The sequence below is a fragment of the Hemicordylus capensis genome, chromosome 15 (genome assembly GCF_027244095.1).
Source record: "Hemicordylus capensis ecotype Gifberg chromosome 15, rHemCap1.1.pri, whole genome shotgun sequence".
In the NCBI taxonomy this organism is placed as follows: domain Eukaryota; kingdom Metazoa; phylum Chordata; class Lepidosauria; order Squamata; family Cordylidae; genus Hemicordylus; species Hemicordylus capensis.
In genome coordinates, this window is record NC_069671.1 from 17,676,959 (window position 1) to 17,691,363 (window position 14,405).

Sequence of the window (14,405 nt, forward strand, 5' to 3'; positions counted from 1 at the left end):
GTCCTCCACAGACCTGTCTAATCCCCCTTTAAAGTGATCTGAGCGAGGTTAAGAAGGCTGAATGATTTCCCATAATGCCTGATTCAGCTTCAGTCCTGTGGATATATCCTGTTATTTCAACCAGCCTGACTTAGCATCCATGCCTTGGGTTGCTGTGGTTGTGTGTTGGCTTTTCCGCCAGAGAACTCTCGCCGCTTTATTCTGGGACATTTGACTAATCGTGTTAATCAGATTTCAATTAGTTGCTTTTCCTCCTGCCGGCATCCTTATTTGCATATTTATCAGCAGTTTCAGACTAATTATTTTGATGGCCTATATCCCATATGGAGATACTACATCAACCTGGTTGAAAAAAAGTCACCCTCTAAAAACCCTAATGGGTTGAGCTGGTTTCCTTGTGTGACCTATTTATTTTATTTATTTTCCTAATATATACTTTACAAATCTAATGGAAAGAGGAAGGCTGTTGCTTTCTAGGTCAAACTCTGAGTGCTTCCAGCACGCTTAAATTTAGACCCTGTCCTCTAGCATTTATTTATTCATTTATACTGCCTGATATGTAAATCTCTATTGCATTTGACACTTAAGCCAGGGCAGTGTACTTGTAAGAATGCGATTTGATGTTTTATTCTCTTATATGGCTGGATTTATGTTCTGTTTTACTTTCTGCCCTAGATGAGGTGAGGTCTTAAATGCTAGAGGACACTCTTGAGAGTTCCCTTAGAAGTGCCTAGTTATACCTACAGCAGCCTCTTGTCAATCGAGTGATTTTGAATGATAAGCTCATAGGTAACTCAGCACATGGTAACTGCAGGGTTGCATGGGCTGGGGGAGAGGTCTTGGCATGGTGGATACAACCTGTGAACTATCTATTCTTAACTAGAGCATTTTTGTTGGATTCAGTAATCCCCCAAAATACTACCTTTTCCTCTAGCAAGTCAAGCCAAGTTTAATGTGCATATCATTTCCCTGTCTTGGTGGCAGTCAGAGCAGGCCTGTGGTCCCACAATAAATAACAAATTGATTGATAATTCAGTAAACCATGAACATCAAAGAATTCAAAATCAAAATTCAGAGAAGTTCTACACTACTCACGCCAGGAAATAGGCAACTTTATTATATTTCTGCTCCCCTAATACTCATGGTGGCTTAAAGTTACAACTTCCATCATTACTGTTGGCTGACACCCAGAGGATCAGAGTATGGACGTGTCAGGAAGATCTGTCCACTCTGTGGAGCATAAATTGTCCCCTTTGCTAAGCAAGGTCTGCCCTGGTTGCATTTGAATGGGACCCTATATCTGTGAGCACTGTAAGATATTCCCCTTGGGGGATGGGGCCACTCTGGGATGAGCACCGGCCTGTTTGCATGCAGAAGGTCCCAAGTTCCCTTTCTGGAGGTATCTCCAGCTAGGGCTGAGAGAGATTCCTGCCTGCAACCTTGCAGAAGCTGCTGCCAGTCTGTGTAGACAATACTGAGCTAGATGGACCAAGGGTCTGACTCGGTAGATGGCAGCTTCCTGTGCTTGCTTACAGCTGTATTGGCATGTGCAACAAGGAGGAGTGGGTTTTGGTGGCTTGGTCTGAATCTGGAAATGCCCTGGGTTGCCCAAAAATATGTGCCCGAGGGCTGCATGACCCTCAGTGAACATATTTATGGGTGGCTTAGGGCACTTCTGAACCAGAACAAATTGTTGCCATTGGTCCCCTCTCCCTGATGCTAAGCAGGTAGAAAAGCTCCCTGCAGTGCGACTGCAACTTCCTGGCACATCCACACTCGATATGATGACAGCCAGTGTCTTCAGAACGCAAAAGAAAACTGCTTCCTGCTGAGAATGACATAAAGAACCAAAAGCAACTAGCTGTTCTGAGGTGGTTTTGCAGGAAGGGAAGGAACCTGCCGGTCCTCTGCCATGGTGGACCTCTTGCTAGGGGGCGGGGGGAGCACAGGGTTCTCCAGCAGTTCACAGCCTGCTCCTTGGGTGGCTCCTGAGCGTCTGGTTCTCCATATGCTGAGTTCTGAGCCAAGCGCATCCCAGTGAGCCAGAATCCTCACGGGGATCAACTGCGACCCAGTTTGGGAGCCCGTTTGCGACCTGGAATGTCCCGTTCGAGCTGTGCCTCTCTGCCTTCCTCAGCCCGGACTAGCAAGACACAGTCCAGTGTGTGTCTGTCTGCCTTTCCTCTCGCTCGCCACGCTCCCGGAACTCTGCAGGGGCACTTGACTCTCAGGCAAGTGTCTCTCTCCCGGCAGGGTTCCACCGGCCAGCCCTGCAGCTGCTCTGAGGATCTAGACCGTGTTGTGTGCTTTTTCCTGCGCTTTCTCTTCATGTCGCTCCCGATTCTCGTTTGTGATGTCTGACTGGTCTTTGTGGGTCTTCCCCCTCCCCTCCCCTCCCCCCACAGCACCTTACTTAGCCACTTTGCAACTTGATAGCAGCCTGCTGGCGCCGGCCAAACACCAGACTGCACCGCCTGTGCCATTGAGCCAAGAACAAACTCTGCCTGGGAGCGCAACATCGATTCCCCCCGGCTCTGCCTGTCTTGCTGCACCTGGGGTTCCCCCGGCGGGCAACTCGTTCACTTCCACCCCCAACGGCGGGGCCACGAACCTCCCGCCAGGCAACAGTTCGGCCTCAGGATCCGCAGTGCCACAGCTCCCCGCTGCCTCTGCCGCCGCCTCAGCACCCAGTATTAACCAGACAAGCACTACCTCCTCTTCAGGGTTCAGTGGTGGCCCGCCTCAGGCCCCAAACCCGGCTCCTGGGGCCAGTTCCACAGAGAGACCCCAAGGAAGCTCAGTCTCCGCAGGAGACGCAGAGACCGGACACAACTCATCTCAACAGCAACAAGAAGGGCAAGAAAAGTAAGTCCAGAGAGGTGAAGATCATTGCAGTGGGTTTTAGCACGGGGTGTGTGTGTGTGTGTATGTGTGTGAGAGAGAGAGAGAGAGAGAGAGAGAGAGAGAGAGAAATTATCTACTTATTTTAGATGATGTTTGGTGATACTTTGGATATCTTAATTGCCATCCAACACAAAATTAACTGCCTAAGTCTATTGATTTCAGTGAGCTTAAACATGCTTAATTTTGTGTTCGATTATGGCCTGTGTTCAAGTTTATTTTGATGTTGCAGCTTCCCCTTAGGCTTTGCGGTAGGCCAAGATAGCAATTTTAACCTGTGAGAATGTCTCTACGTTGTTGTTGTTGTTGTTGTTGTTTTAACTACGCTTTGACAAACCCTGGCTAAGCAAAACCATTGTTTCCTTTGGGTCACTTCTCTGTCTTGCATTGTGTCTCCAAGTCTTCCTGGCTTCGTTTCCACCCTTGTTGTTTTCTTCGCGAAGAAGCATTGAACTAGCACTCGATGCCCTCTTTTCTCTCTCCTAGTTCTGCGGAGCGGGAGAGGATAGGAATCCCCACAGAGCCCGAGTCCGCAGATAGCCATGCCTATCCCCCGGCGGTCGTGATCTACATGGTGGACCCCTTCACCTACACAGCAGATGAGGAATCTGCCTCGGCCAACTTCTGGCTCCTGAGCTTGATGCGATGCTACACAGAGATGCTAGACAACTTGCCTGAGAACATGAGGAATTCTTTCATTCTCCAGGTAAGGGCATCAAAGGGGTTGCTGCTGAGCTAGCTGAGAGAAGAGTCTCTACTACCAGAAACCAGTCTAGTCTTGAAACAAGCCGTGATCTTGCCAGCTTTGAGCGTGCCATGCTTCTGTCAAGGCACCTGTCGTTTGGTTTCCAAGCCCATTGGCCTTCTGCTCGTGGAAGTCAAGGCAGCAGACCGCTCTTCCAACAAAAGCCACAGGATGTGTTGAGTACGGCACATTCTCTTCCACCGCCTTCCCTGGAGGGCACAGCCTGTTCAAGTGCCTTAAGGACACCACCTCTTGATGGGTTTGTTGTGGCTTTGTAGTATAAGTTTGAAATTTATGTCTCATGGGGTACATCACATGCCCCTGGAAGCAAGGATCTCTGAGAACAAGGACACCATAATCTTGCAGACTCATTCAGATTCTTAGATTGAGCCAATTCTGTTTGCCTTGTGGAGGCAGCGATGGTAGAAGAGTTGGTCCTGTGTCTTTCTCTCTGTGTCCAGTCCCCAAAAAACGGCAGGGGCTAATAACCACAATGGGTGGTAAAATGGGTGGCAACTCTGCTGTACCCAAGAACAGGTACATGGCACCCTGTCCAAGGTTTCTTCTATAGAGATCTTGACTTCTACAAAGCGTTGATGAGACTCTGGAGCCTAGCTTTCCTTGGGAGAGGTAACCCCATGTTTGGGCTCTACCCTTCATACTGAATGCTCTCCTTATAGGAAAACCCTTACCACATAAAAAGCTAGCATGTTGGGGAGAAGGCTAAGTTAGGACCCTGCTCCTTGACATCTGGCTTTCTACACAGAGGGATTTTTTTTTTAATATAGGCATGATTTTATGTAGAGAGTTGTTCCACATACTGTACCCAGCTGGCAGTTAGCAGGCGATCACACGCTCCACTCCTGCCTTGCTTTTTTACTCGCACGTGGCCAAGGATCAGGAGCACACACGGCTCCCAAAGCTGGATCAGATGCTTGTCCTCTCTGGCTAATAGTCGTGTGAACGAGCCGTTTGTTTACCCCCTTTGAGTAGTTCCACAGAAGGGAGGCAGGCTATAAGTGCAACCCATATGTTTTGTGCATTTTTTGCGTGCTTTTTGTCTGTGTCTTTTAAAAATGTGGTGGGTGCTCCTTCCGTAAGTAATGGGTGACGAGGCCCTAAGCAGAGCCCGCCGGTCTCTCTGATCCCGGCTTTGTTGTTCCCCTGCCACGCTCCAGATTGTGCCTTGCCAATACATGCTGCAGACCATGAAGGACGAACAGGTCTTCTACATTCAGCACTTGAAGTCTCTGGCATTCTCTGTCTACTGCCAGTGCAGGCGGCCGCTGCCCACACAGATCCACATCAAGTCTCTGACTGGCTTCGGGCCAGCTGCCAGCATCGAGATGACTCTCAAGAACCCCGAGGTGAGCACTCTCACTTGGAGAGGCAGGTGGCATCCCACAGCTCCTTAGGAAAGCAAGTGAAACTTGGTTTGCCGCACCAAATCACGGCCTTGCTCTCCAGTTGGTACGGGGAGCAGACGGGAAAGTGCAAGCTGGGCTTCAAACTGGTGTATGAGAACCCCAGACCAACCCTCATCTCCAGAACTCCCAGACCTGTTCCCATCTGGGTGAAACAGATTGATGACATAGCTGGGTTTGGAACGCACTTCCTCCCTCACTTTGGGAAGCCACAACTCTGAAAAGTCATGTACTTCCTTTTTAGTAGCACGTGAAGACTTGAATCTCGGGCTGATGCCCGCCTGCAGATGAGATGGCTTGTTCCAAGGGTTCTCACAGCTGGGTCCCCCAAATGTCGTTGGGCTTCGGCTCCCATAATCCCCAGCCACAATATGGCCTGCAACAACATCTGGGGACCCAGCTTTGGGAACTCCAGGATTATTCCATCCCATCGTCCTGAACTTAATAGTTTATTATTCTAGGTAGCATTTCTAATGTCAAAACTTCAGAAACCCAGCCTTGAACTTCCATGCTACACATGGGGTGTGGGCCAGGGGGTGGAGGAAAGGATCCCCACCAGCGTCTTCTGGCAGAGCCATTCTGCCGAGCTGAGGGTTTTGAGTCAGTCCCGTGACTCCCTACTGAAGCCGTGGTGGCCCCGAGGAGGGAGGAGCTTCCAGCTCTGTGGGCACAAGGGAGCTGGACCCAATCTTTGCACCTGCTACTTGCTTCAAGTGGGCTGCCCGGCTGTGCCTTCGGAAGCTTTCCCTTATTTTTTTGCACACAGCACCGCTCTGCCCTCTGCATCTCCCTCTTACACCTGCGTGTGATTTCCCTTTTTTTTAACAGAGGCCCAGCCCCATCCAGCTGTACTCACCTCCGTTTATCCTGGCACCCATCAAAGACAAGCAGACGGAGCTCGGGGAGACCTTTGGAGAAGCCAGCCAGAAGTACAACGTGCTCTTTGTGGGGTATTGCCTGTCGCACGACCAGCGCTGGCTGCTGGCCTCCTGCACTGACCTGCACGGCGAGTTGCTGGAAACCTGCATCGTCAACATCGACTTGCCCAACAGGTAAGGTGGGAAGCGGAACCTCCTCTTGGCTCAGTTGCCTGCAGGAAGCCCCTGGCCCCATTCTTGGCATCTTGGACAGGCCGTGCTGGTCAGGACAGACAGCACCCGGCGAGATGGGGCTACGGTTTGACCTTGTCAGACAGTTGCATCTCTCCGTTCACCTTCAGTTTGCCCATAAAAAGTTCTGGCCGATTGCTGGGGTGACTAGAAATAATCACCCATCATCCACGGCTTTGCAGCTTGGCTTTTAAAGTGTGGGGGACAAAAGCTCTCTTAAAAATAGATCGATACACACTTCAGTCTTGGCTGTAATTATCACGGGAAGAAATACGGATATTGTAGCACTGATAGCACTAAGTGCTTCTCCATGTGTTATTTCAGTAGGCCAAGGCCAACAAGCTGTAGGCCAAGGCCAACAAGACTTCCCTCATATTGTAGACGGGTGACCTTGGACAGGGGTTTGCCTCGGGCCAGCTAGTGACGTCATGGCTGAAATGAAGCAATAGTGCAAGGTTGCAAGTCAAGAGCGCCATCTTCTTGGTCCAATGTCCCTGGAAGGTAGCTGAGTGCCTGGATGTCCGGGGAAGAGGATTTGCAATAGTAGAATGACAGAGACTGTAATACGGAAGGGCTTTTGGCTCCCTCTTCTCTACAGGTCAAGGAGGTGCAAGGTATCCGCCCGGAAAATTGGCTTGCAGAAGCTGTGGGAATGGTGCATTGGGATTGTCCAGATGACATCACTGCCCTGGAGAGTTGTGATTGGACGCCTTGGGCGACTTGGCCATGGGGAGTTGAAAGGTATTGTTTTTTTTATTGGCTACATTTATATCCCACTCTTCCTCCAAGGAGCCCAGAGCAGTGCACATGGTTATGTTTATCCTCACAACCACCCTGAGAGGTTGGTTAGGGAGAGAGAGAAGTGACTGGTTCAGAATCACCCAGCAAGTTTCAGGTCCGAAAGGAGATTTGAATTCGGGTCTCCCTGGTCCTAGTCCAGCTCTTTATCATTTTGTCGAACAATCTTGTTCCTTTCCTTCATAGTCTGTCAAGCATAGCGATAGATGGAGTGGACTGTTGCTATTATGTTGTCCTAATAGGAGTGCTGACTATGATCAGGCAACGTTATTCTTTAACTGGTTGTGGGTTTAGTAGCACAAAACCCACAAGAACAGCCACCTCTTCTCTCCCTAAAAGCACAAACTCAAGTACTGTTACTCAAATAGAAGGTAACTCTGAATGTAAGGCGATGTCTTAACAGATACAGGTTATCCCTGTATTTACATGAAGGAAAGATATCCCCCTCAGGGGATGGAGAAGGTTCCAAGTTCCCTCCCTGGCATCTCTAAGATAGGGCTGAGAGAGATTCCTGCCTGTAACCTTGGAGAAGCCGCTGCCAATCTGTGTAGTAGACAATGCTGAGTAAGATGGACCAAGGGTCTGACTCAGTATATGGCAGCTTCCTATATCCCTATGAAAGAGGATTCCGAATCTAAGAAGACCCTCCCATATTTAACAGGAAAGAACTGGCAGGGGGGGAGGTACGGACCCCATCTTAGATTTGGGTAAATACAGTAATAAAACCATGGATAGCTCAGATACAAAGCTGCCTGTATAGATGTTGTACGAGGCTGGTGGCTGGCCAGAATGTCAAAGGCTGGTGGACCAAAAGAGGGGAGGCTGCAGAGGACAGGGCTAGAAACTTAAGCTGCTATGGGAAATGGTATACTATATGTATGGAGAGGGATGCTTGTGACATTTCTCTGGGAATGTATGGGAAGGTGAAAGGATCCTCAGAGGTGAGAGGTTGCAGGAGAGAAGGTCTGGCCAGTAAAGTTGGCAAGAAGCTGGCTGCAAGCAGGCCAGGGCGTGAAGGAGGGTTTCTGTCTTATCGAAAAGGCAGCACTTGAAGCAGGGGGACGTGGCCGGCTTCCCACCTCCTCCTGCCAGATCTCGCAGTCATGGCACATCCTTCCAGGGTGTGTTATCCCCCACACGTGTGGACTTCCATACAACACTGGACTCCTGGGGGAGGAAAGATCCCCCAGGCCACCAGCTGCATCTTCTTCCTTACGCTTCCTTCCTCCAGACTGGAGCATCCTGCTCGGAGAGTGTTCGCTGCAGACAATCAGCAAGCAGTTGAAGGAGGTGTGTCGGATGTGTGGCATCTCCTCGGCAGACTCTCCCTCCATTCTCAGTGCCTGCTTGGTCGCCATGGAGCCCCAGGGGTCCTTCGTGGTCATGCCAGGTAATCCCCCACAGCTGCCCGGCCTTGTGCTTAGTGGGTTCGGCTGCCCAAGCGCCTTCTCCTCCCTTCTCTCTGTTTGTTTGGATTTGTTTTCCGTGTGGCCCTCGAAATCTGTATTCTGGCATGCTGTGGAGTACCATGCCATTCTGCACCCGGAGAAGACGCAGGATGGGGGAAATAGCTGTTTCCCTGGCTCTGAGATGGTAAAATGTGAAACCCGTTTCATCGCCATTTCAGTTTGGACTGATAAGTAAGAGAGAGTCTTCTAACAGAATTCGGCGTTTGTGTTTAGGGGGGAGTTCAGACAAATTTAAAGTTTACACTTACTGAAAGAATGAGTAGCCGTATTCACGTGTTATGTTCAACACTGGTCCAAGTGTACAATGTACACAAGCATGGTTATTCACACAAGCCGGACATAGGTACAGAAGGACACTTCCGATTTGTACCATGCAGTGGGTGGACCTGTACAACAAATGCTGGTATGGTTATTCACATAAAAACATGTACCTATATGGACATCTGTACACTCGTAGAATATAATGTCTCAATAGGGCTTCTCTCCTCTACCTGCCCTGATTACCACATCAACCTGACCTGTTGGATTCCACATGTTGGGCACAGCATTGGTCATAGAGTCCAAATGTGTGTGCTGCATACTTGTTACCACTTGGAAAAACCCATGGAAGGGTCATGCGACCAGGCTGACACTAGCTAGACAACCTGGTTTAGTTTGGTTTCCTGTAGGGAGGGCATGGATGGATGCGGAGATGACTGGATGGCACAGCCAGATTGTGGCCTGGCCATTGGGCTGTTCCGTCTCCTCCCCCCCCCCATACTTCAGTTACTGTTACTTACATGATTCCGTTTCGGTTCAGCACAATCCAGGCTTTGCCATTCAACCCAAACTATGGTTTCCACTTGCCCTCCAAACCTCTGCTGGAAATAGACTCCACCCTGTGGCTGAAGCCTCAGAGGTCCACGTGCACTCGGCTCCCTTTGCCCGCTCAGACCCACTCTCTGACTATCAGACCCCTACCCCACGCACACAGGGAGGGAGGAAGGAGCAGTAGAAATGGAGTCTGGGAAGAACGTTCTGGAAATCTGCACCGGTTCAGCTGCCAGACACTTTCACGTCTCTGGGGACCTGCTTGAGTGCAGGCTCCGTTGTCCTGGGGGCAGTCTTCAGTGGCAGCAGTCACCACTCCCCCGTGGGAATACCCGGGCCAGACTGACAACTTTTCTGTGCTTCCCTTAAAAGATGCTGTCACCATGGGGTCTGTGTTTGGCCGGAGCACTGCCCTGAATCTGCAGTCGTCCCAGCTGAACACGCCGCAGGATGCATCCTGTACACACATCTTGGTGTTTCCAACCTCTGCAACCATCCAAGTCGCTCAGTCAAACTATCCCAACGAGGATGGATTCAGCCCAAACAATGGTGAGTCAGGTGCTGTGGGTTGCCCTGGGGTGTGTGAGCCCAGAAGGCCTCTGCCCTCACGCTCACTAGCAAGGCCTGCTGCCTCGATGGGTGGAGAGAGAGCGTTCTCCGGAGATCCACCGCTGCCTTTTCTTCTCAAGCTGGCCACTTGCAGCCAGTGTGGAGAGGATCATAATACTTGTGGGAAAATTGTAAGGCCTACGGCGAGCTAATTCACTCGAAGCGCTCTGTCCACAGGAAAGCAGCATACAAATGTTGTCTTCGTTGTTAATGTGAGTCAAGATTCTTCACTAATTACAACTAACGTCATAAATCAACGAGTTGTTTCTATATCCCCCACCCCACCCCAGTGTCTTTCTAAACTAATTTAGGGAGAGGGTTAGTTATTTTGCTGAGAAGCAAGTGGCAGTATGGAGGACCTACCCCCCCCCGAGAGAGGCTGCTTTGATCTGCTGCTGAAATTAAAGAAGCTTTCCCATAACACACATGTGCTGCAGTCCTTTCACACCCCTGGATCCCTCCTGAACATGACGCTTACCAATATTTAACCTGGCCTTTAGGGTTTCACATGCTGATTGGAGCCATGTCCAAAGGCTCGTGTTAGATGTATTTTTCTCAACTCTGCCCCATGTTTAATGATTAAAAGTCTCTGAAGCGATTAGCCCTCTCATGTGTGCCTTGGAGCATCTCGTTGGTCTCGGCTTGTGCCGTGAACTTGTAGGAGGGAAGCTAAATAAGCCAGTTCTAAATAAGTACAGAGTGGTGTCTGTTGCCCCTCTAGAAGAGGAGGAGGGACAGTCCTGTTACGCCTTCAGAAAAGCTGCGAAACAGTAGCCAAATGGCCTGTTGGCCACCGACTACTCTACTACAAACCTTTCTTGACTACTAGAATTAATTCCTTACTAGAATGGAGTTGAAAGGTTGTAGCACTCTATTCCCCTTGCCAAAGGCAGGGCTGTGTTTCACCTCCTGGGGTGAAGAATTAAGTTTGCATAGCATCTCCAAGAGGTATTTTGCCTTTTACTGTGATTTGAGATTTTGTAAATTGTACACCGCTTTAAACTGTGAACCACCTTTAGTGATAGATGTGAAACTACCTTGAGGCATAACCAACAGCTGTGTGTGTGTGTGTGTGTGTGTGTGTGTGTGTGTGTGTGTGCGCCCAGCTCCTTTGATTCTCACTGTAGTTCGCCATGTTTCGGAGTGTTTTTCTTTTATCTTTCATAGGATAAAATGACAGCAATTCTTGGCAAACCCTTACTACTATTGACTTGTTACTTGCATATTATTTAATCCAGTCTGCAATCCTGTGCATACTTACCTGGGAGTAAGCTCTGTTGAATACAGCAGGGCTTGCCTCTGAGTAAACACTCATAGGCTTGTACTGTCAATGTCTGTGTGAGAGATTCTGCTCTCTCTCTCTCTCTCTCTCTCTCTCTCTCTCTCTCTCTCTCTCTCTCTCTCTCTCTCTCTCTCTCCATGTAAAGTGGTTTGTGACCAGTTAATGTCAACCTAGTTCTGGCTGTCAACTTTTACAATGTCAAGGGACCAGACTGATTAGCTGGCTGATTGCTCAAAGTAACTTCCTGGCTGGTATGCCGATGAGTGGGTAAATCTTTCCTATCAGCAGGTGCTTTCCCTCTCCAAATATCTGATGTACCCCACAAGACAAGGGTTCTTCATCACTTCTTTGTTCCCTTCTCCCTCTTTCAGATGACATGTTTGACCTACCTTTCCCGGATGACATGGACAATGACATTGGAATTTTAATCACTGGGAATCTCCACTCATCTCCGAACTCCTCCCCTGTCCCGTCCCCCGGCTCTCCTTCTGGGATTGGAGTAGGACCGTCCTTCCAGCACAGTCGGGTAAGTGCCTTTGGCGCCCAAGGCGCACTCCTGCATGGCTGCTGCTCCCAAAGCTTGGCTGTTTCAGGCTTCTGAAGACTAGCATGGCTTGCAAGCCTTTCTATTCCTCTCCAGATTCAGTCATGAGAAAGTGGCGCTCTTTTGGGTAATATTGGCCTAGTCCAGATGAAGCCATAAATCGTGGTTTAACGCTCCATGAACAAGCCAAAGGGAGCCACGGGCTTGCACGAGTCCTCTTGCGTCTGAGCAAGGGAGTGAAAGTGCTTGCTTTCCAAAGAAACTTGAGTTCTATGTCAACTTGGAGAATTGTGGTTCATTGGTTAACTGTAGACAGAAGAAGCCAGGCCATCAAGACTGTTGTTTGATATCCTAGTTTGTTCCAACTCTGAAAACTATGAAAGAAAACAGGAAACATCCAACGCAAAAGTAATGAGTCTTAAGATGCTGGCAATTTATGTGCAAGCGTCTTCCAGTCTCTGGAGTAAAGAATCAGTCCTCTTTTTAAACGGAGATATCTTAAAAGATTACTGGATAAATGCCCCCGAAGAAAGCTTATAGCTGAAACGTGTTGGGCACGTTATTGTTCCTTCAATAAAGAAGCTTGCACACAATTTCCAGCAGCTTAGCTCTTGGTCTTTCGCCGTGCTTGTGTTCTAACTACGGTTGCTTAACAAACCATGGTTTGCTGGGAACGTACGTAATGGGGAACTGCGGTTTGTTCTAAAGTGGAATGGAGCATCTCGCTCTCCTTTTCTCATATATCACAGAGGAATATCTGAGCCTGCAGCCCCCTGATTTAGCACTGTCTGAAGGCAGACCTATTTTGTACATCCCTCTGTGCTCCTAGAAGCAGGCGGTGCAGTTAATACAGTGGTGGTGGCAACCCATGTTAGAGTGCCCTTGCAGCCATCCTGAAGGACTTTGTTTTGATTGGAAGTCTCCACTGAAGAGTTGTTCGAAGAGGAGAGACTTTCTTTGCTAATTATAAAACAACGCCTTAGAACACCCGCTTCTCAGGTGCTGGAATGTTATGCAAATGTTATTTTCTTAGCCCCGGTTGCTTGCATCTCGGTAGTTAATTTTACTTAAAGTGGCTTTTAAGAAGCTGGTTTTAGCATCAAAGCTGATTTAAAATGCAAATTAATTTTGTTAAAGGAACTTTCCTTTCTGAAATTAACTTAAATTTAGCATAATGCTGAAGTGTTTAGCAGAGTTTCCCACTTGCGATCTCTATGGTGCGAGACACTTCTCCAGGTTATTATGGATGTCCATCATCCTTTGCTTGGAAAACTCTCAGAACCGACAGGCAGTGCATTTTTAACAGGATGGCAGCAGCAGGACTCCCAAAGAGTGTCTTTCAAGAGAGAATTTTGTTGCATTTTCTTGCTAAATAAATGGAGGACAATGGTAATAAAGTCAGAAGCAGCATTCTGATGTTTCTCTCCTGGTTAATAACACATACTGTGAATTTCGCAACAGCATTAGGACAGACATCTGTGTTTACGTCTCACTCAGAATTCAGTTACCTTGTTAAAAATCCTGAAGGTTCTGAGCTTATTGCAGTAAGTGTGAACTCTTTGCCTTGTTCTGTTTTGCCACAGCTGCCACATAGAGGGGTGGGTAAGGTGTAGATTTCCTCTTGGGTGGCAAATAGGACTCTTCCACACCTCTGCCCGTTGCTGCACATCAGACTGGAAGTTATCCATGTGGTTTGGTGGGGGCAGCGTGCTCACAATTTCCAGTGCTTGGCTATCATATTATCCAAAGATAGGCGTTCCCCAACTCTTTAAAAACTGGCTGCAGCGTGGGGAAGCAGGATGGCTCTGAGCACCCCTGGGAGCCCTCCCAGTCCCAGTCAGCCCTGTCCTCAGGCGTTGTCGCCTGCACCGCCTCTCGTCAATTGCAGCTCTGCTTTAATTTCTTTCCTCGTGTCCTCAAACATTTGCGGGCTCCCCACTGAACACTCAGTTCTTGTACCGACAGAGCAAACAGGTTGTTAAGTCATTTTTACTGCTGCAGTTTTTGTAGATGGTTTGGGGGGGGGCAGGGGGGCTATGGTAGCTTAGCATTGTTTCAGTTTCTGCTGTAACGAGATGAGTGATCAGAGGGCCTGGTAACCCCCAAGGAGGGCGCTTGTAGGCGAATGCCTTTTGCAGCACGTTAATGGTTTAACCATTAACACGAGTCTTGTAATTGAGGTGTAATTTCTTGTTTTCACAAACGCCGCAGCGTGCGAGCACACACAACCCCTCCCTCCTTGCGCTCTGTTCAGGTCAAGCGGGGGCACCTTTAGTCCATGGACCTTGTAATTGATGGCTGCGGTTTGTGAGTGTGAGTGGCTTTCATGGCCTGGTGCCGAATGTTCAGCCAGACGAGTCCGGACTCCTTGAGCAGGGAGAAGCAGGCCTAGGCCCTGCCTACCAATCTCACCAGAGGGCTCACTGGGAAATATAATCTGCTGCCTTATTAGCAGAAAGGAGCTTTCACCACTTTATTTATGAGTTGGGTTCTAGTTCAAGACTATCTTAACACTTTAGGTTTGGTTCTGTTTTGCTTCATCAGAAAACCTCTCTGAACCAGCTGTTGGGTTTGGTTTAGACAAACTGTGCAGCAATATTAGGATTATAGGAAGCTGCCATATACTGAGTCAGACCATTGGTCTTTCTAGCTCAGTATTGTCTACCCAGACTGGCAGCGGCTTCTCCAAGGTGGCAGGCAGGAATCTCTCTCAG

The 14,405-nt window shown here is 48.9% G+C and overlaps 1 protein-coding gene across 1 annotated transcript in view; it reads left to right on the forward strand.

The window, feature by feature from the left end:
* MED13L (mediator complex subunit 13L) overlaps positions 1-14,405 on the forward strand; it is a 129,061-nt gene that overhangs the window by 110,266 nt on the left and 4,390 nt on the right. Inside the window, exons 21-28 of the mRNA XM_053279918.1 lie at positions 2,406-2,865; positions 3,388-3,607; positions 4,825-5,013; positions 5,899-6,122; positions 6,778-6,920; positions 8,209-8,367; positions 9,629-9,805; positions 11,519-11,673. Of these exons, the coding sequence (XP_053135893.1) occupies positions 2,406-2,865; positions 3,388-3,607; positions 4,825-5,013; positions 5,899-6,122; positions 6,778-6,920; positions 8,209-8,367; positions 9,629-9,805; positions 11,519-11,673 (1,727 nt within the window). The remainder of the gene's footprint in view (positions 1-2,405; positions 2,866-3,387; positions 3,608-4,824; positions 5,014-5,898; positions 6,123-6,777; positions 6,921-8,208; positions 8,368-9,628; positions 9,806-11,518; positions 11,674-14,405) is intronic.